Here is a 21901-nt window from a genome sequence, read left to right as displayed (position 1 = left end):
CTGAGGGGGAGAAACGTGAGACGCTGGATAAAGAACAGAAATGAGCCGCATTTATAAAGCTCAACCTGTGCTGCCATCACCTGCTCCAGGTCTGCACTGGCATCCGACTTTGCTGCTAGCTTGAAGAGCTCCTGTTCATGCATCTGGTTGATCTCCATCAGCTGAGTATCTTTTTGAATGATGATGTCTTTGAATGTCTGGATCTGAAAACCAAACGTGATCAGACAACAGAAGAGGCCCGTTGCTGTGGGTATGAGAACATCTGGGTGCTTTGAAGACTCACATTCTGCTTGAACATGCTTTCCTTCTGGCTGTACTGCTCCTTCTCTGAGGCCAGCAGCTCTTTGAGGCTGTCTGCCTGCTCCTGCAGCAAACTGTAGCGTTCCTCTGCTTCTCCCACCTTCTTGGTCAGACTCTGCACCAGCAGCTGCAGCTCCTCCATCGCTCCACTGTCCTCCCTCAGCTGAGGAGGAAAAGCACAGATTAGCATCTTCGAGTGCACCACCCAAGATGTTTCCAGATGTGATTTTCAAACCTCACCCTCAGGAGGCGACTGACCTGTTGTGTTGGTCCATGTGTGGTGGGTTGATCTCCTGCCAGGCCCATCTGCAAGTGGACGATATAAGCCTCCTTTTCTGCCAGCCTCTTGTCCTTCTCCGTTAGCATAGCATCTATTTCTGCACCTCGTTGCTGCTGTGACTCCAACTGTTTTACCTACGAGATTTAGAAATACTTTGGCTCAGATTTCACGCCTTTTGTCCTCAGGAAATGAAACCTAAAGGAAATGTGTTGTGCATCTAAACAACCATTTGCTGAAATGTTCTCCTTATTCAACAAAGATGTCAGACTACTCAAATGTTGGCGTATTCAGAGTGAGATTATTACAGAAGGTGGGTGGGAGAGTAAAGGTCAAACCAATCAATATACATATTGATAGACAGATGGATTATTCACCTTGTTTGCCAGTTCCCCGTCTCTTTGTGCAAGCTGCTGTTCGAGCTCTTCAACTTTCCTTTTCAGCAAGACAATCTTCCCCCGACTGGCTTGCTCCCCTCCTCCCTCTGATGAACCCTAAAAGGAAGCACAGAGTTCCTTTAGATCTTGTCCTTCACAATCGTGGAGCCATTTTGCCCCCTGGTGGCAGACCTCAGATGTTATATCAGACATTAACACACAGAATTAACTTATTCTAGTCACTAATTCTGCTCCTAAATGTTGAAACGCACTAGTCGGACGGGGCCTGCTCGTACCTTCTTGCCGTGTGTTGGCGTGCCGGGTTGCCCCGGCGTCTTCCTCAGCTCCTCCAGCTGGGATGTCAGGGACGTCACTTTGGCTTTGTTTTGAAGACGCAGCTTCGACAGTTTGGCCTCACACGCCTCCTTCTCCACCTGAGGCACAACCCATACAATCTTTACCTAAAGCCTGATCTGTTAAACGCCTAAAATGAATAAAACGAGTAGAAGGCAGCTGCATTATCCTTTGTAATCTGTTAAATGCAACAACAGGGACTCCAGTGTGAGACGTGACCAGCAGCAGAGCACATGCTCCTGTTTGCACCTCTGATGAGGCTTCTAAGCCAAACATTTACCACTGGGCTCTGGCCTCACATTCCTGTCTTTATTGTTCTACAGCAGACTTTCACTTGAGGGTTTGAAAGCTAACATGTTCTGGGTGTTTGAGCGATCAGGGACAGGCGGTCTGACAGCTTCAGAAGAACTCAAAGGGGCTCCAGAGTATCCAAAGTATTCTTTTACACAAACAGAATAAACACAGTGACCTGTAAACAGAGGCAGTGAAAACTCCCTTCATGGAAGACACGTGCACTTTGATTTAGATAATATACAAGAACAATTTAATAAAAGGGAATGCTGGAATCACAAGTAGGTACATGTTGTTTTTGGTTGAGTTAATGGCGAGAAGTAAGACCCTCGTTTGGCCTAAACTGTGCTTTAACTGAGTCAGAAGGCAGAGGAAAGTAAGTATTACTGTTAGACTAATAAATTGTGTTTATATCTTTATGCATTTAGCAGACGCTTTTATCCAAAGCGACTTACAGGTAGGCAGATAGGGTAAGAGGGTCTTATCTAAGGACTCCTACTGGAAGTAATACCTTTCATGCAACCTTTATTTAAGACTGCAGCAGTTCTTTAGATGATGACGCTCAAAGTTCATAGTGTGGTTGCTTCATGAAAGTTTCCAGTTTTGCGATTCTGATGAATTTGGACTTTTTTTGGACTGCTTTCCTTTATTTAAAAGCTGCAGACAAGAAAGTTTATGTTTATATTTATGCATTTAGCCATTTAGTTTTTATCCAAAGCGACTTACAGGTAGGCAGATAGGGTAAGGGGGCCTTGCCTAAGGAGATAATACCTTTCATGCAGGGGATTTGAACCCAGCACCTCCAAGTTCTAAATTCATGGAAGAGGATGAATGCGGATAGTTTGGCCAACTTAAACCAGCAAAATGTGCACCTTTATTTAACCTTTATTTAAGATGATGACGCTCGAAGTTCATAGTGTGGTTGCTTCATGAAAGTTTCCAGTTTTGCGATGTTGATGAATTTGGAGTTTTTCAACAAAGCTTGTTTTATCTCGGCTGCTTTCCTTCATTTAAAAGCTGCAGAGAAGAAAGTTTATGTTTATGCATTTAGCAGATGCTTTTATCCAAAGCGACTTACAGGTAGGCAGGAAGGGTAAGGGGGTCTTATCTAAGGACTCCTACTGGAAGTAGTACCTTTCATGCAGGGGAGTTCAACCCAGGTCTCCCACATGGAAGGTGCCAATCTTACCACCACACTATCCAGTCCTAAATCAGCTCAGTTGTTAACAGAAACAGAGCAAAGAGCTCCTGAGCTCACCCTAAGCTGATCATCTTTGGAGCGAAGCGCTGCATCCTTCTCCCTGATCAGCTCCTTGAGCTGAGAGACGAGCTGCTCAGTTTGGGCCAGCCTCTCTGACATTTCCTCTACGGCAACCTCTCCACCTCCGGCAGCGCCGCGGGGAGAGCCGGGGCCCTGAGGAGACACAGCAGAGATGTTACAAAATAAGGAAAAACACACTTCACCGGTCCGTAATAACCCTCACTTTGGTTTTTTAAAAGGTGAAGTTGGAGATAAGTGTCACATCAGAGATTCTATTCAGCCTCAACAACTGAAAAACAATCTTTGTTTTGTGAGTAATGTGAACTGAACCTCTCCAAAGCAGCACATTTAGTTCAGCAACAGCTGTGGTAACTTGTGGCCTGGTGAGGATTAAAGCTGTGTGATGTATAGCAGCACCGGGGGCCACTCGACCAGAGGACCCCAAACTTCTTTCTAACTTTAAAGTCAAACAGAGTTTAACTGGTGAGCAAAATGGAGGGTCTGCCTGTGCCAAGAGAAATGAGTCAGTTTATTAATCTCCTGACATATCAGAACCATTATCTGTCTTTATTTCACCAATACTTTAAGAAGAATGAATGAATGAACGTGTGCTATAGCTCTGTTAGCTCAGAGCTGCTGTGTTGTTGTTAGGATAAGAATAAGATAAGGATAAGAATAAGAATAAGGATAATCAATCAAAAATCTCTGGTTTGAGGAACCGAGCGGCGGTCTCCCCATTTTCCTGAGGGACCAGTGCAAAGATTAGCCTCTAAAGCCGTGGTTAAACAGCCTTTAAGGGATGTTCTGGGCACAGTTTTCCCTAAAACAGCCTCACCTCTGAGGAAGGCAGCAGTAAGGACCTGAAAAACCCAAAGTGGCTTCTTCTGCAGGTCCCATCATGAAAGATCAGGGGGCATGAAGTATGTTGCTGCAGTTTCTCATCAAACCAATCATTCTCAAGTGGTTCATTTACTGAAAATAAACTTTTCAATAAAGTTATCTATTAAAAATCCCAATTTTCCTGAATAAAAACTATTTAAACTAAAGCTGCTTTTGTTACAGCTGACAGATGTTAGAGATACAGCCGCTCTGGTCCCAGCAAAGATAACCTGAGCAAGGTTTTTTATGATTGCATTCGCATTGAAAACAGAAGATAAGAGAGCCAAAAGGAAGGGGATGCAGGGGGATTTAAAATGGACGAGTGGTGCCCCGTCACAGGAAGCGGGAGCTCTGACTTTGCCCCATGCTCAGCAGTCTGACTAATTCCAGTTTATCTGGACATGAAACACTTTCCACTGGGTTTCCACTGACAGATGCTCAAATGATCCAGAAACTTCTGGCTGAAGTAAATAGTTAATCTCTGGCATGTAATCATTTCACATGATCAAGCCTGTTTGTACAGGTTTAATAAAATATTACACATTTCCTTTTATTCCACAGAAAGTTCAGTTTCACTCTGACCTGGAATCATCCAGCGTCTTTTTGAAGGTTCGATGGAAGGACGTTCTGAGATATATTCCTCAGAATATACAAGTGAGCTTTAAGAATACCGTATTTTTCACTTAAAATCCTTTCATTTTCTCAAACATCCACAGTGCACCTAATGTATGAATTAATTCCGGTTGTGCTTTCTGACCCAGAACCGATTTTATGTCATAAATCGGTCAAAATGTTTCAGCTCTGCCTTGGTGAGCTACGAAGCTGCACTGCTGGATGGTTTGAGCATTACAGGCCACCGTAGTCAGGAGCCTGGCGGAGTAATACGATCTGTGCTCCAACATTAAAGCGTGTGCATTCATTCATTCATTTTCTATACCCGCTGCCCTAAAAATGTCTCCTGTTCAGAGTTTTGTTTAATTTAATGCGCTTTAAAAATACGGTAAATTTTAAATTTGATGTCAGTCTTTAGATATTTTGATTAATTTCATTCTCTAACTTTTTTGTTTGAAACCTTTTATGTTCTATGTGCTCTTTTAAAAAATGGCTCCTGTTCAGAGACGAAGCGGATTTCAAACTAAAGCTCTCAGTACAACAAGTGAGTTGAATAAAGTTGGACTTTTCTGAGTTTTGTTTCATTTAATGCGCTTTCTGTATGAAAATAGACCCGTCAGCAGTCCATCATTAATACTGCGTTTTACAGCCCTAAAAATAGGGTAGTTTTAAATGTTATTGCTGTTGTAAGTGTCACAGTGATGGCTGTTAAACACAACTCATATGTACTTACTTCAGATCCAGGCTCTCCCTCTTCCCCAGAAAACCACTTCAGCATGGTTACGTTAGGACCTACAACACAAACACAGTCAATTTATCACCGAATCTGTGAATATGTCATCTTGAGTATTCTATTTATCTGTGATTTATGTGCAAAAAAAGCAAAAAACAGCCCTGGATATCCATCACTTCTGTATTCATGGAACCTGTGACTTGTGTCTCCATTTTGCACGAGTAAGGCACCACTTTTGCTTTAAAGGGTCACAGGGTCACAGTGACCCCCCCCCCCCCCCCCCCCCCCCCACCCCCCACAGTCTCAGATGAAGGGGCTGGATGGAAACTACTCCTTGATCCATGAAAGAAAAGGAGCCCCTTGCACCTTAAACAGAGGGACGAATGGAAGAATCTGGATTGGGTCCCTGGTCTGCTGCTGTTTCTCTGAGAAAAACCCGTTTCTCACATGAAAAGATGTGATTTCCTAAAACTTTTAAATTACAGGAACGTTACTGATTTGGTTTTTTCTTGGATGTGAAACCAGGAAGTAAAAAGATATATATCAATTTCTCTTTTCAGTAAATCTGTGATCTGGTCACTTAATACTGACGTCAGAGAGTGTTACAGGTTGTGTGTTTCATTCTGATAAATCCTCAGTTCAACACGTGTACCAGGACCAGGACCAGGACCAGTACCAGGACCAGCACCAGGACCAGTACAAGGACCAGGACCAGTACAAGGACCAGGACCAGGACCAGTACCAGGACCAGTACAAGGACCAGGACCAGGACCGGTACAAGGACCAGTACAAGGACCAGTACAAGGACCAGTACAAGGACCAGTACCAGGACCAGGACCAGGACCGCCTTTGTCCATTTGGGGCGTCTAACTGACCGAGACACAAAGCTGAGTAAATGGTGCTGATTTCTTTTCATTTATTGATGTAGGCCTGGAGACATTTAAATATAGTGTTAACAATAAATTACACAGGAGAGTACACCAGTATCCCAGCTCAGATTCAATCTATCCTGTTTATGTTTAACATCTTATTCTGCTTTTTAGAAACCTGGATAGAAAAGAAAGTCACAGCTCCAGATATGTGGTTAAAAATGTGGATGCGACCATCTGTGCACAGATACAAGTAGCCAGGTTTCTCATGCTCCATTTAAACACCAAGAACACAATAAAAAACCAGGATAAGACTCCAAACTGGGCTACTTCAGTGCATATTATCACACCCATTGTGTGTCATGCAACCCAAACCTGGGCTGGGCTCTCTGAGTTTTCTCATTCAAATATTTATAAGCAGCACACCGAGTCAGATAATTGACTTTAGGAGTGCAGGCTTTCGGGTCATTTGATCAAAGCAGGCCAGAGGTATGCCAAGTCAGTCATGTGGCTGTCGGGATAACAGCCAAGCTTAGAGTTTTCTGCCTTAAAACCGGCTGGAACCTAAAGTTCAGCAGCAGGAAGGCACAGCCTTCTTTAAAGCCAGTCTGACCGGTGTGGCTCCTTGTATTTGGAGCAGAGAAAACTACAATGTCCACAACCTGAGGCCTGGAATAACATTTTCAGGTTGCAGGATCACCCAAATTCATCCACTTTACTCAACAGTCCAGCCAACGTGACGCCAAAGAGAAATTCAGGGCAAATTGGTTCTCTAACAACAGGTTACAGGGTCTCAAACATCCTGGATTTCAGGAGACATAAAACAAAAATGGACAAATCATTGATCAGTCCATGATGAGCAATGTGCAGCACGAGAAACTGCGCACCATTTGGTTTAGAGCCACCCTCTCCAGATCATACCTGCATTTACATTTACAGCCACGAGTCCAAAGAATACACAGATATTAGCAGGATAAGGTTTAAGAGGAGGGTGCAGATACTGCGGACAGCTTGTGGAAACATGCACAGACATGTCAGTCAGCTTAATGCATAGCTTTCATTAAGTATAAGGCCACACGTTAGGAATAAACACACGGTGCTAATAAAAGTTGAGGTTTAATCATTAGCTTAGTTGCTAACTTGAATCTCTGAACCTTATAGCAACTGAACAACTGACCATGGTACTGCTCGTAGGCTGCTCTGTACTTCCTGGAGAAGGCCTCAGGGATTGAAGTCCCCAAGCCGGTCGGGTATTTAAACACACCAGTTATGGCTAATGCTAACGCAGCTCGCTAACTTTATCCCGCTGCAGCTATAAGCTAACTTACAAGCTAGCGTTGAATCGCTTCCAGTCCACTTATTAAATTCGCTCTGTCATGTCATGCAGCCCAAACCAGGCAAAATACTATTTTTAATTGCTTACCGGTTTCACAAGGTCATGAAGAATCCACCCCAAATTCCGCCTTATTTAGAAATCCCTTAAAGTTACATTTTATTCCATTTGGCGACTAAATCGGAGACGGGACAGATGCAATGGTCACATTTGTCAACAGACAACTGGAGGAATCTGCGCATGCGCAGTTCTGTCATATTGACATGACGAACGCGCTGCGCCTTTGCTAAAAGCTCTTAAACATCCTATTTTTGTGGAATAAAGTTCTACAAATAATAACAAAATAAAAAATAAAAATGAAAAAAAGCACTTTAACATATTTTTTCTCAAGATTAATAATATGGCTAAATATAATCGTCTCCAGCACAAAGTTAAAAAACACACTGGTTAATTTCTCTGAAGAATATTAAAAAAAAAAAATGCCAAGAACAGAACCTGCGTGTAATTCCGTTGTCGGATAAAAGCTTCAAATATCGTTTTGTCTAATTGTGTCCACAGTGTCACCACTCACGTTTTGCAAGCAGCAACCAGTTCGTTTTTTAGCTAATACTCAACGAAAATATCCAAACTTTTTTTAAATAAACACGATAATACCAATAATGATAATAACAACAATAATAATAAGAATGATAACTATTATTAACACAATTATCATGATGTTTGTTTTCATTATCACCTTTTCTGTACAATCAATTGAAACCACAACATATCTTATTGATAAATGTGAACAAATTAATAAATGTAAACACTAACTTTTGTAGATTGTGTCATTTCTGGCAATTTATTTAATTCTACACAACTGGTAATTCTCCGTTTTTCTTCTTCCTCCTCTGTAGCTGTGCATTAAGCTGCAAACATAACACTGATATAGCTTAATTTTTTGTTGTCATTGTTTTGAAGTGGTTTTTTTTTAATCACAGGGCTACTTATCTGCAGAGAGCCTCAAATTCAGGTAATAATCACCAAAATGAGACATTCAGTATTTCTGTTGATATTGCAATATAGTAGAAACTATTCCCAAACAAATTCACAAAGTGAATCTCTGGTCTGAGCTCCTTTATTCTCCAACACAGCCTGAACCCTCTGAGACAAGCTTTCTGTCATTTCTTTAAGGAGTCTTCAGGAATAGTTCTCCAGGCTTCTTGAAGGACATCCCAAAGCTCTTCTTTGGATGTGGGCTGCCTTTTGTTCCGTTCTCTGTCAGATGATCCCACACTGCTTCAATAATGTTGAGGTCCGGGCTCTGGGGAGGATTCATCCCTCCATAAGACCTGTTGCCACTGATTTTCAGTCCACTTCTTGTGTCATTTGGCACAGCTCAGCCTTTTCTCCCTGTTTCCCTTCCTTAAGAACGGCTTCTTGACAGCCACCCTTCCATGGAGACCATTTCTGATGAGGCTTGGGCCAACAGTAGATGGATCAGCTGAAGGTCCAGATGCATCTCTCAGGTCCTGTCAGGTCACAGCTGGATTTTTTCCTCTTTCTTAAGGACATCACTTTCAGATCCTGTTCATCTGCTGTAGATAGTTTTTTAGGCCTGACACTTCTTCTTTTGTCCTCCACTTGTCCAGTTTCCTCAAATGTTTTAAGGACACACTGCACACCATGCTGAGATATGCCAAGTTTTCAGCTAATAGCTCTTTGGGAATCACCTTGTTGCTGCAGAAATCCTATTTTCTGTCTGTCAAACTGTGTTTTCTTTGCTGTTTTTCATAGATGCAGCTAAAGAAATGGGAACAAATCATTTGTCTTTGTAAAAACACAAAATAATATGTAGATAAGGTCAAAGGACCAGAGAACTACTGTTCGGCACCACTTTGGCACCTTGTTAGAAAGATATAAAGTAATGAGGGATAGTTCAAGACTTTTACACAACCCTACCACACAGATGTTCAAAGCTGGCACATGTGTGACTTTTATGCACATGTATATGTGGAGCTATAACCGATGAGTTAGATGTAAAGGTTCAATTTGAATAAACATTTTGAGCCGTGCTTCTGAATCACATTTAAAGTTGTTGTGACAGTGAGACTGTTAATTTGATTATTGATTGATCAACTGGTTATTGACTCACAACAGGCTGAGTGGAAATAAAACTCTTGTCAGCAGTCAGGGATTGTTGGTCGCTGTTTTCCTCCAACACTAAAACGCCGAATTGTGCCTTTAAAAAGCGAGAATCACGTTGCCGTGGAAACGGTGAGGAAGAGCGCTTGAAAACTAACGTTAACCAAGAGAGACGGGACAAAGTGTACAACTGGAAGGCTGTGCGTCGTTAATTTGGTCAAAATATCTGCCGAGATAACAGATAATCATGTCTTCGAGGTTCACGGCCCAGAGTCCGCTTGCTGGGTAAGTTTTTTTCACGTTTGTGGGAGTTTGTGATTCCCAGGCTGGACTAATGTGAGCGGCCAATAACTTCCTGCCATCCCCGTGTGTGTTAACAGCAGGACAGCGAGCCGAACGAGACCCTCGATGTCAGAATGTGACTGGTTATTTTCCTGGACTGAATGTCAGATGAAAGAAATTGAGGCAAAAGAGCTAAAAAGGAAATACAAAGAGCGCAAACAGGTGAGGAATTTCCGTCACCTGAAATCTCGCAACAAACGTTACCTCTCGCGATATCTCGGTTGTAATCTTTTCATCCCGGAAGAATATTTTAAGTGCTGTACTGTCGTAAAAGTACATTTTCATTAAATTAGGGGCCGTAACTGTCCTTAGATATGGAGAAGCTCCTTTTGAAATTATCTGTACTTCATCAACTGATGGCATTATACTGGAAATTGATTTATAAGCACAAATTGCGTCCATTTAACATATTTTCAAGGAAGAAGTCACTATTCTAAACAAACTGGTCAAGCAAAAGTATATGGTCAGTGCTGTAGTTACAAACAATTCCGTCAGGATCTCATGTTATGAAGTTTTAAGCTCACAATTTAATTTCCATGATGAAAAATAGCATGATAAATTTGTCAAAGCAATCCCGCAGTCTATCATTCTGCTGTGTCACAGCCTAAATCATGGTAATGTACACATTTAAGGAGAGTGCCTGCAGAACAATTTGAGCTGCTGCTATGGGTGATTGTCAGAAAACATGGCCCCAAAAGGAGGATTGTCAGGGGAAACAATGGAAAGGATAATTAAGGTGTAACTCAACTCTGTGTGTGGCAAAAGATGTTGGTTGTTTTCAGTCGGCTGTGTCGAAAATATAGAAACAAGGGCAAACAAAATGGGAAGTTTTTCAAAGGGAAACATACAGGCCGACCAAGGATGATGCTTAAGTGTGAGGACAGAAAACTCAAAGCAATATGCATGAAATAGAGAATGCAGAACAAGAGAAATGAAAAGCAAATGAGCAAAAACAGGAGTCAGTGTTTGTGATCAAACTGTAAGAAACCAGCTGAAGAAAATGTCATTTTCATCCAGAAAAGCCAAAGTAAAGCATCAGTAAGAGCGAGAGAGAAAAAAAACGGGTCACAGCGGGCTGGAGAGAAGCAGCCATGGACTGTGGATGGAAGTGAGATGCAGAGATGAATCACCAAGGAGACGATGCTGGAACTTTAGTTTGGTCCAATTAAACATAAAGTTGACTGCCTGAAGATATCAAACAGACAAACAAACTAAATCAGTTTTTTGGGTTGATGAATGAAAAGCTTTATGAAGATCCTCCAAAAGTGATGATTCCATCATTTCTGCAAGCAGTTGTATTGCATTCCTGATTTTCTCTGTGCACCTAATTATCGACATTCCCCACATTCCCATGACAGCTGCTGCTCATTTCTCTCCTGTCCTACAACCCAGACGTCTCCTCTTCACCTCCTCTTGATTTGATGTCTTATTCCAGGAACTGGAGTTTTTAATAGCTCAATAAGCTACTCCCACATGTAAAGAACTGGAAAAAGTCATTCCAGCAGCACAACATTCAACCAGCTTAGAAAAATGTTTCAAGACTCAGTTTTATTCACGGAAAAGGAAATAAGCTCGGTATAAAAAGCTTAAGATACAAAGACAATAAGACAGGCTGTGAGGAGCACATGTAAATGTAAATGTACTTTATTTATTTTATCCATTTCGGTGTAACCAAAGTGCTTTACAGCAGATAATAAATAAAGAAAAGAATAAGTACAAAACAATAAAATAACAGTAAACGCAATAAAATACAGCAAAATTGAATAAGATAATATAAAAGTGTCACCATACTACTGGGTATTAAAAGCCATCTGAAATAAGTATGTTTTTAGCCCTGATTTAAAGAGGCTTCTGAGACATTCATCTGAAACTTTGCAATCTAGATGCAGATGTAAAACAGCTGGATTGGAGCCCTTAGTGATCATCACACAGGGGACGTTTTCAAATTTAATTTATCTTGCTAATGTCTAAAAATCTCACACCTACATGTTTAAACATCGTGGATAAGCGATTTGATTTAATCTTAAATTTAAATTAGCTGAGTGTAATGAACCGTGAGCAGGAAGGAACGGGCTCTGCTGGATTCTCCTGCCGTGGTGACAGTTTCTCCTCCAGATGTGATATCTGAAGTTAATCAGTTTCCAAGTGTGGGATTCTGAGGGAAAGAGGCTGGATGCATGTTATTCAGGTGAGTAAAAGCAGTAAGACTTCTATGGTCACAATCCTGGAAAAAGCAAAATGACCCAACGTTGCAAACGTTTTTTACCGAGCACCAGAATAAAGGTTCGACCTGCTGAGTACAGCAAAGGGAAACTAATGGACTCGCAGTGACTGAGAATCAGATCAGGGTATTTTAGCTGAGCAAATGTGCCACAGGTGAGCTGAAGGAGTCACCTCTGCTGGGACTGATGGGACCACAGATGGGAACCGCAGCTGAAAGGGAACCAACATCGTGCTGCACATGCTACTCAGGTACCAAACCTTTTTAATATGTGTGTGTGGCTTCATGCAGTTGTTGGAGAACTTGGAGCAGCGCATTAAGGAGTTGCAAAAGGAAATTGAAGAAACTCACGAGCTGCGCTACAACTTTGAAATGTTCCTTAAGGTACAACAGACTCAACTCAAATGTTGGATTCCAGTTTATAACTGGCACTGGAACTGTTAGCCACGGTCATTTCTGTCTTTTTTGTCCAGGACGAAGAAGCTGATATTGCTGTGAGGAGAGCAGAGAGAGAGATGAAGGCGTTGCAGGAAAAGGAGGCAAAGATAGAGGAGCTGAAGAAGGAGTACGCTGAAATGACTGAGAGGAAGCAGGAGCTGCTGAGTCAAGTGCAGATTTACTCTGTGTACAAGGACTTCATGGAGGAGGTTCTCAACCTAACTACGGTTAGTCACACACAAATAAACTGTTACAAATCTTAACTACCCATGTATTAAACCATCTGACAGCTGAAAGCGTTCTTAAACATGGCAGCTCCACAGTTCCTTCAACTGTCACCACAGAAGAAGAAATATTAAGCTCATTTGGACTCCTGGCAGGCTGACCTTTTTGGCGAAATTGGCAATGCAAATGGCCAGATTTTAGAGCTTTTCACACATTTGTTTTCCTTTTCTTCTCTTTGTGAGTGAGCCACAGCTGTTCCAGAAGGTGTGAACCAATCTAATTGGTTTACACATAAAAACTGTGCAGTGACACAGAATTAGGATAAGATTTCAGGGTTGGGTGTAAGTTGCTCCCTCTAGTGGAGGAGTTTAGGTATCTTGGGTTCTTGTTGAAAAGTGGGGGTAGAACAGATATTGGCCGGTGGATTTGGACAGCATCAGCAGGGATGCAGAAGTGGTGCTGGTCTGTCGTGATGAAGAGAGAGCTTAGCTGAACAAAGGCAGTTACAGTGGTTCAGGGATGCAGACGGGATTGAGCGTGTCTTGTTGAAAAGTGGGGGTAGAACAGATATTGGCGGGCTTTTGAATGCTTTGGAGTCCCTGCAGAGGAGCTGGAGCAGGTAGCTTTGCTTCAAAGTTGACTCTAACTGTGTGTTTTACAGTTTGAAGATGTGGATGCACTCACAGGTTATTTTGAGAGTCTGCTCCACTTCAGAGACCAGCTCTATCAGAAGGAGAATCAGGTGCAGGACCAGGTGGACCAGCAGAGGAAAGCTCTGCTGAAACTCAACGACCAGCACGATCTGCTGTTTCTGCAGAAGAACAATCAGCTGTCCCAGCTCCAGACTGAGCTAGAAAAGACCCGCTCTGAGGCTATAATTTGGGTATCAAACATAATCCTTAAGGCCATCATCAGGACTAAGATCCAGCTAACCTTTTCTACATGATGCTCAGATGTCTTCTCTTCATGCAGGAAAGGAAGTGGAATCACATCCAGGAAACAGCTGCAAAGAAAACACTGGAGCTGGGCCAGATTAAGATGGCGACCCTTAACCTATATGAATTGACAGATGGCATCGTGGGACCAGAAGGTGTGGCTATTAATGACACCGACAAACAGCTGGAGCAGGTAGGAACCCTCATGGAAGCGGAGAGAAAAGGGCAGAGCGACACAAAATGATCAATTCTGTTTCCTCTTGTCTCCTCCTTAGATCAAGATGTACATCAACGACCAAAATGACATTTTAAAACAATATCAGACTTTGTTACGAAGAAGCGCGGACGGAGACAAACAAGAAAAGACCAAAAACAAACGAAAAAAGGCCAAAAACAACCAATAAAAGACCAAAAACAAGTCAAATATCAAATGAGTTTAACATGAAGCTGTCCCTCTTAGAATTGTGTCGTTTGCATTAAAAAACCTTTCCTTAAATGTATTTTTATTTTGACTTCTTGTTGACCTCTACTGTAATAAGGTTTTTTCCTTGATGTATTTCTAAGCTGAAATAAAGTTTGAATTATAATTTCAATAAAAAAAGAACAAATTAAATGTAACATTTGGTTTCAAAGCAGCAGAATCAAAGATCAAACCTAATTTTAAGCCCCTATAGCAGCTTTTTTATTTTGGGATAAATATGAACAAAGACGAATCTGGTCCGTCTGCACCTCCCGCTTTAGCCAGGATCACTTGGAGCTCCTCTTTAAATCCCTCAGCCGGCCGGTTCCAGGCCATCTGATGGTGCAGTGCGGTGTGTCTCCAAGCACATCAGGAAATGTGGCAGCACAGGATGAGACCCTGTCTGCTTTTGAGATGTCCTCTTCTCCAGCAGCAGAAGAACCTGAAGAGACCCCTTTTATCAACGTTCCTGCTCTGTTGTGGGGCCATAATTATCCACAATGCATGGACAATGCACCGGTGCACATCTCAGGGTTCGTTGTTCGCCAGATTCTCAAAAAGCTGTCCTGTGATGAGTGCCGTGGTAGTTTGGTGACTGATGCTGAACCCGCATCATTTGATCAGAGCTACCACTAAAGATCAAGGGAGGGCTGATGGTTCATTCTGACGGTCCCACGATGGTGGAATGACCTACCGAGCGCTACCAGAACAGGGGCGTCCCTGTCTATCTTCAAGAAGCTCCTGAAAACCCAGCTCTTCAGAGAGCATCTCCTATCCCAGCACTTACCTTGTACTTCCCTCCCCCCTCTATCTCTGCACTTTATCTTTCTGCACTTCCTTCTATGCCTGCACCCTATCTCTGCTCTGTCCCCTCTGACAGAGTCGGACTCCTGGGTTCCTTCTATGGAGCTTATTGTTAGCTTTTTATAAAGCTGTTATATCTTCATTTGTAAGTCGCTTTGGATAAAAGCGTCTGATAAATACAGAAACAGAAACATAGTGTAAAGCTGGTGAGATCAGCTGAGCGTTTGATTCGCCTGTCAGTGTCAGGGCAAGCGGTCAAAGTGGCCTTGATCTGTCAGTTTGTCCGGGCTGAGACTGGTTCTAAGGTTGTAGTTTTTCTGGGGGGGGGGTCACATTCAAAAAACACAGTTTGGAATTGACAACCACCATTTTGTGCCGATGTCACTGGTTGTGTCGGTCTTCCTCAAACTGAACACCCTTAAGTTGCAGAGCGGCAACACACGGAAAAACTGTGCAAGAGTATTCTTTTCCAAGGTTTTTAACTCACACAGACTGCATTTGTATGGCTGTATAAGTGTATATATATATATGTTCATCAATGATTCCCCCCCCATTTATATATATGTGTATCAATGTGAAAATAAAAACGATGAATCAAAATCAGTTAAATGTAAATGTTAGTGCTCTTTATTCAGAAAACCCTCATCTACATTTCAGGAACTGGCTATAATAGACACAGATTAAATGTTAAATATAAATATTTCAATATTCATCATCACTGTAACAGTGTTACACACATAAGTTATTTGTTAGCACTGCAACTTAAATTGTCTTATCACCAGAGTACTTCAATCATATGATGGAACAGTTTCAATAAAAGTGTGTTGTTTGCTACTTTGGAGTTCATTATTGGATTTTGCATATAAGATGCGATTAATCATGATAAATCACAGACTAAAGAATTTAATATTAGCTTTTATCACACAAAAGGCTGCGATCAAACAAATGGATGACATCACCAACCATCCATACATCCATCCACTGAGGAAGACAAAAATATCAATATAATTTAGTTTCTACTCACAGCTGAATACTGAACTGATATTTATGACACAAAAGGTGGCAATCAAAAAAAATGGGTGACATTACAGTTTTCTCCTCATTCATCCACCTCCACCTCAGGAGCCTGAGTAGAATAAGAGCAGAGGAAATAAGTTAGCACACAACATACCATTTATCGAGGCCGTTGGTCTCCTTTTCTTTCCTTTTTCCCGCCTATTTGTTGCCGTTGACGCTGCTGCTGCGTCAGTACGTCACAACGACTTCTTCTCTGGCGATGCGTTAAAACGGCTACCGTAATAACTTCGAGTCTGCGCGCATTTCCCCCTGTTCAGTGTCCAAATCGGGGACATTTTCGGGGACAGCTTTGACCGGGGGCAGGTCACCCAAAATGGGGACTGTCCCTGTAATTCGGGGACTTCCGGTAACCTTATGGAAAGTGTTGATCAAACTCCTCTAAGAGAATGAGGGCGAATGAAACGCCTGATTAGAACAGGTGTGCGCGCCACCTGATTGGATCAGCTGTGCGCGCAATCAGCGGAAACCTATATCAGCTGTGGCCCACTGTGGTTCAGTCAAACTGCAACGCCAGACGCCGAAGTGTTGTGTTCGGCTGCTGAGGACTGGAAACGCATCCCGACAGGTAAGAAATAAGTTTTATTTGGACACTATGTGGTGTCTGGGTGGTGTTGATTTTAGCGGTTTTCTGTGCCTGTTTACTTGAACTTTAAAGCTGCTCATCGACAGGTTAGAGGGAGCTGTAGAGGGCTTCTAATTCAACGCGGTTCATAGCAGAACAGCCGCTTTAAGTCCGCAAAATGCGTAAATAGGCCTGTTTGCTAAGGAGAAGCCGATATGTTACGTGTTTATGGAAGTAATTGTTGCAGGTTACAAAGATAAACGTTTTCATTCACAAGAGAAACCGAGAAACGGGAAGTAAAACCTTTTCCCTCCAAAAAAACGTATATTTTCCCGCCTGTTCCCGCAGATTGTTTCCTGGTTTCCAATGAGCCGGTTTTCGGTCATTTCTGCACTTTGTCGAGAGTTGCTACCGCAGCATAAACCGATAGGTGTGTCTATTCAAGCTAACCTAGCAAAAACTGCTGCTTTATGGTTTTCTACCTCTGTATATCAAATAAAGGCATAAAGTAAGTGTTTTCTTCTCCCATGTGTCTAATTATAAAAAGTTTAATGAAATGTATTTCAGGCTAGCATATTTTGATAGTTCAATAACATCCCATCAAATAATGCTCCCGCTACTCAGTGCATTCAGGCTACATGCTAGCTAACTTAAATAAGCCAAAAGCGCAAATAAAGGGTGTTTGAGGATGTTTGTCACCGTTCTTCTGCATATCGAAACCGAACAACGGATAATAAGACACAGTCCATGCAATTATTTAATATTTAATTTCAAGAGAACATGCTGAAAGTACTTTTTAACTGGGCCAAAAGAGGAAATAATCGAGATTTTGAGGATGTTAGTCATCGTTAACAGTGTGGATTAAAATGTAGATTTCATTACTTTATGCTTTTATGTGATATACAGAAGAAGAAAACCATAAAGTAGCATTTTTTTGATAGGTTAGCTTGAATTGATAGACACACCTGTCGGTTTATGCTGCGGTAGCAACTCTCACAAAGCAGCAGAAATCGATATTCTCTTTTATAAGTCCAGTTTACATGTTAACCTTCTTAAAACGGTCATTTTAAAAAATGCAGCCTGTCTTCTGAACTTCAGACATCCCACATGAGACTTGAAGAGCTTCCATGTTGACACAACTGCGCTGTCAGAACGATGTCAGCTGATCGGCTGTTTGCACCTGATCTGTTTCATTGATTATTATCAGCGTCACTACAACTGCTTTCATTCATATTGATCAGTGTAAACTACTGTAATGCGTTATCAGCAGGATCCTCCAAACAATCAGCGGGATGGCTTCAACTCCTTCAAAGTTCCAACACAGGCATTTGAACACATCATGCTTTACTGAAGTTTCTGGCTGCCTGTAAAATAGAGAATAAAGTAGCTCATAAAGCACTAAACTTTTTGGGCCCTCGGAAAATCAATTCAATACAGTTTTATTTATAAATTGCCAAATTACAAGAAATGTCACATCAAAACGCTTCAAATATTCAGCCCAGTTCATTAAATTTGAATTGGTCCAATTCATACAGAGCCAATTTTTTAAAAAAGTAGCTAAGCTAAGGAAACCAAGAGATTGCACTGAAACTTTTCTTTGATCCAATCCAATGTGTCTGAACTTGGTGTCAACATCTTGGTTAGATGTGGTTTTGATGCTCTGATTCTCATCAACAGAACTGTGCTGGACTGACTGGACCTGAACACATCGCACAGTGGGTGGAGACAAAAGCCACAGAAAGAAGAACCAGAGGTACTTGCATCCTGTTTGATTTGGTTTCATAAAACATTCCCTGACTGGTTATCGGCCTTTTGTTGGGACTGGATAACCCGTTAAGGTTCTGTTCATGGCTCAGCTGACATTTTACATGAATTCTGAGAATCTGCCTGAAGACAAGATGGTGGAAGTTTAAAGAGGGCATCTCAAATGGATCAATTGTTGGTCCCAAAGTTAATGAAGTGCTTAAACTGTCTGTTCAGATATTACACAAGGTCGGCCATCTTGTCTGCAGCCAGGTGCCTCCTGAGTTCTTATGTAAATCGGTTTTATATAACTGTATAAAATCAAGTGAGCAGATCTGTTCTCCTCAAATACGCTGAAAACAACGGGTTAAATTTCGTGGAAAAGAAATGAAAATGGGGGGGGAAGTTTCACAGTTTAAGCTGGATGATCCCAATTATCAGAAGTTTGTTAAATTCCTCTAAAACAGTTGAATCGGTCTGATACAGCAGAAGAAGCTTTGATATAAATCAGGTTTACGGCTGAAACATGAACACATCCAGATTCTGTAGCTTAATGCTCACAAACTACACTTATGAACAAAATGGAGCTTCAGAACCAATGAAAAGATTAAAAACTCTTAAATGTCTGTTTGAATGACCCTCTGAACACAGTTGAGCCTGTTTCTGTAAAACTTAACACCCTTATTTTTCCTTCTTCCACAGGCAGAACCTCTGAAGATCTACAACCAGTAAGCGCCATTTCTCTGTGGCTTTGGTAGGCCGCCGTGCCTCTGTTTCTGGTCTCTCTGTGCCTTGATTTAGAATTTGGTGCCACAATGAGGTCTGAACTTATTGCCACAGTTAAAGCAACACCAGAGAAGTTTGTGAACCTTTAAAACCTCTGGTCCTGCGCCACACTGTCCAGTTTAGCTTAGCTTAACTTTTTTTGTGGCCTCTTCAACATGAAATTCATGTGCAGGGCTCACATGGAGGTTTGCTTTCAACACAGTGGTGCAGCATCCCCCAACTTGAGGGGGGAGCCACCAAATTCTCTCGTGTTATTTTAACTGTATCATCAGTTATTTTGTGCCATTAACCCCCCCCACCTTCCTCCCGCAGGTAGATGAGCGAACTGTAAGTCTTTTACATTTCTTTGCGTCCTTCGTCTATTCCTTCTTTTTCCAAATAAAATTTTTGCGCTCCAACATCACAACGTCTTTTCTTCAATTCTCAATTAACAGCACAAATTTACATGAACTGTAAATTTGTGTCGTTAATTTACATTTAACTGACTGTTGAAGCGTTTATTCAATAACAGTTCAGCACTACAGCTCGAGTTCATACCACAAAGTTTCTTGTTTGTGTTGGTTTGGAGTCTTTCTTTGACTTTTTTTTACAGGTTTCTTGTGATGACTGGACCTCAATAAAATGTATTAGTATTATTCAGTCCAAAAGTACCAAACGGTCGTGTTAGTTGCCGGTTAGTCCATAAAATAGGTTTCAATCAAATGGAGCAGTTTGGATTTGGATCTTGGATAAAAGGTTGGATCTGGATCTCTATGGTTAGTGGGCTAACCTGACTTTTTTTTACAGGTTGGATATCTAAGGTTAGTGGGCTAACCTGACTTTTTTTAACAGGTTGGATCTCAGGTTAGTGGTTTAACCAGATTTTTTTACAGGGTCACTGAGTAACGACTCCACCTCATCTGGATTCATCGTCTCTCCAAGAAGACCCATCCTTCATATCAAAACCGTTTAGTTGGTAATTTCTCCGTAAAATCGGTCTAGATTAATCTCTATTGGGACCATCTAATAGTATGCCACACTATTACCTCTGTGACCTCTTGGCCTCAGGCCCTTAACTCCTATTGGCCGCCGCGCCCTTAACTCCTATTGGCCGCCGCGCCCTTAACTCCTATTGGCCGCCGCGCCCTTAACTCCTATTGGCCGCCGCGCCCTTAACTCCTATTGGCCGCCGCGCCCTTAACTCCTATTGGCCGCCGCGCCCTTCATCCTTCTTGGCCGCCGGCCTCTGTCCTCTCGCCTCTTTGCCTCCATGCCCTTCTGCTCCCCTTTTGGGCACTGAGCCCATTTCTTTTTTTTATTTTTCATACTCACAAAGTTGGTGTTTATAGTCGGGTGCGCGCTGGTGTCCGTAGCCTTGTGATTTTTTTTAATAAGACGCACTGTAAGCCTGTTTGCTGCGCTCCATTTTACTGCACAAACATTACCGCGCTCTGCAAACTGTACAAGTTCTTAAGTCTAATGAGCCTGTCTCCCCCCCCCTCTGACCTCCTCCATATCCACAGTTCTTCCCGGCCAATGTGTCTACCTCTTCTATAAGCCTCATGCCCCCCCCGGCCTGTATGTCATATCAAAACTGTTTAGTTGCTGTATTGCCTCTGTGTCTTGGCCTCAGGCCCTTAACTCTTTTTGGCCGCCGCGCCCTTTATCCTTCTTGGCCACCGGCCTCTGTCCTCTCCATTCTTGGCCGCCGCGCCCTTCTGCCCCCCTTTTGGGCACTGAGCCCTCCTCTTTTTTTTTTTTTATTTTTCATACTCACAAAGCTGGTGTTCATAGTTGGGTGCTCGCTGGTGTCCGTAGTAGTACTGCACAAACATCATTATCGCACTGTACAAGTTCTTAAGTCTAATGAGCCTGTCCCCCCCCCCCCCCCCCTCTGACCTCCTCCATATCCACAGCCCTTCCCGGCCACTAATGTGTCTACCTCTTCTATAAGCCTCATGCCCCCCCCCCCCCCCCCCGGCCTGTCTGTCATATCCAAACTGTTTAGTTGATAATTTGTCTGTAAAATCAGTTTTGCCTCTGTGTCTTGGCCTCAGGCCCTTCACTCTTTTTGGCCACCGCGCCCTTAATTCCTCTTGGCCGCCGCGCCGTTCTGCCCCCCCTTTTGGGCACTGAGCCCTTTTCTTTTTTTTATTTTTCATACTCACAAAGTTGGTGTTTATAGTTGGGTGCTCGCTGGTGTCCGTAGTAGTACTGCACAAACATCATTATCGCACTGTCCAAACTGTAAAAGTTGTTAAGTCTAATGAACCTGTTGCAATAAGTTCAGCCCTCATTTCTACCCCATCTTATCCCTCTCTGACCTCCTCCATATCAACACCCCTTCCCGGCCACTAATGTCAGCCTCTTCTATAAGCCTCATGTAAGGCAGTTTCTAGTTTGTGTTGGTCTGGAGTCTTTCTTTGACTTTTTTTACAGGTTTGCTGTGACGACTGGACCTCATTAAAATTTATTATCAGTCCAACAGTACCAAACATAGTGTTAGTTGCTGGATAGTCCATAATATAGGTTTCACTCAAATGGAGCAGAATTTCTTTTTGATTTGGATCTCGGATAAAAGGTACGGCACACTTTTTCAGGTTGGATCTCTCTATGGTTAGTGGGCTAACTTGATCTTTTTACAGGTTGGATCTGGATCTCTATGGTTAGTGGGCTAACCTGACTTTTTTTTACAGGTTGGATCTGGATCTCTGAGGATAGTGGGCTAACTTGACTTTTTTTTTTTTTACAGGTTGGATCTGGATCTCTATGGTTAGTGGGCTAACCTGACTTTTTTTTACAGGTTGGATCTGGATCTCTGAGGATAGTGGGCTAACTTGACTTTTTTTTTTTTTACAGGTTGGATCTGGATCTCTGAGGATAGTGGGCTAACCTGACTTTTTTTTACAGGTTGGATCT

General features: G+C 42.2%; 2 protein-coding genes across 5 annotated transcripts in view; one reads left to right on the top strand and one right to left on the bottom strand.

Annotated features, from left to right (window-relative positions):
- The window catches only part of LOC140301400 (uncharacterized), a 44487-nt gene extending 36976 nt beyond the window's left edge, over window positions 1-7511 (bottom strand). For all 4 annotated transcript variants that reach the window (XM_072379805.1, XM_072379806.1, XM_072379808.1 and 1 more), the window contains exons 1-8: window positions 7377-7511; window positions 5085-5143; window positions 2858-3013; window positions 1251-1388; window positions 955-1071; window positions 559-714; window positions 284-463; window positions 81-203 (exon numbers count right to left, since the gene is read on the bottom strand). In XM_072379805.1, the coding sequence (XP_072235906.1) occupies window positions 81-203; window positions 284-463; window positions 559-714; window positions 955-1071; window positions 1251-1388; window positions 2858-3013; window positions 5085-5129 (915 nt within the window). In that variant the 5' untranslated portion in view covers window positions 5130-5143; window positions 7377-7511. The remainder of the gene's footprint in view (window positions 1-80; window positions 204-283; window positions 464-558; window positions 715-954; window positions 1072-1250; window positions 1389-2857; window positions 3014-5084; window positions 5144-7376) is intronic.
- A 2038-nt stretch (window positions 7512-9549) lies between these two features.
- Window positions 9550-14032, top strand: cfap73 (cilia and flagella associated protein 73). The gene is made up of 7 exons (XM_072381179.1): window positions 9550-9695; window positions 9791-9914; window positions 12265-12357; window positions 12447-12638; window positions 13298-13519; window positions 13609-13764; window positions 13847-14032. Exons 1-7 carry the CDS (start codon window positions 9658-9660, stop codon window positions 13973-13975), a joined length of 954 nt encoding a protein of 317 aa, XP_072237280.1. The 5' UTR covers window positions 9550-9657; the 3' UTR covers window positions 13976-14032.
- The last annotated feature ends 7869 nt before the right edge of the window (window positions 14033-21901 follow it).

Source organism: Leuresthes tenuis, unplaced genomic scaffold (assembly GCF_036924035.1).
Source record: "Leuresthes tenuis unplaced genomic scaffold, fLeuTen1.0.hap1 SCAF_2, whole genome shotgun sequence".
NCBI lineage: Eukaryota > Metazoa > Chordata > Actinopteri > Atheriniformes > Atherinopsidae > Leuresthes > Leuresthes tenuis.
This window is presented reverse-complemented; position numbering and strand designations above follow the sequence as displayed.

Coding starts and splice junctions, on each gene's coding strand:
- cfap73 (XM_072381179.1), top strand. CDS start 9,658: ATGTCTTCGAGGTTCACGGCCCAGAGTCCGCTTGCTGG. Junction 12,639..13,297: donor AGGTTCTCAACCTAACTACG/GTTAGTCACACA, acceptor TGTGTTTTACAG/TTTGAAGATGTGGATGCACT. Junction 13,765..13,846: donor CCGACAAACAGCTGGAGCAG/GTAGGAACCCTC, acceptor TCTCCTCCTTAG/ATCAAGATGTACATCAACGA.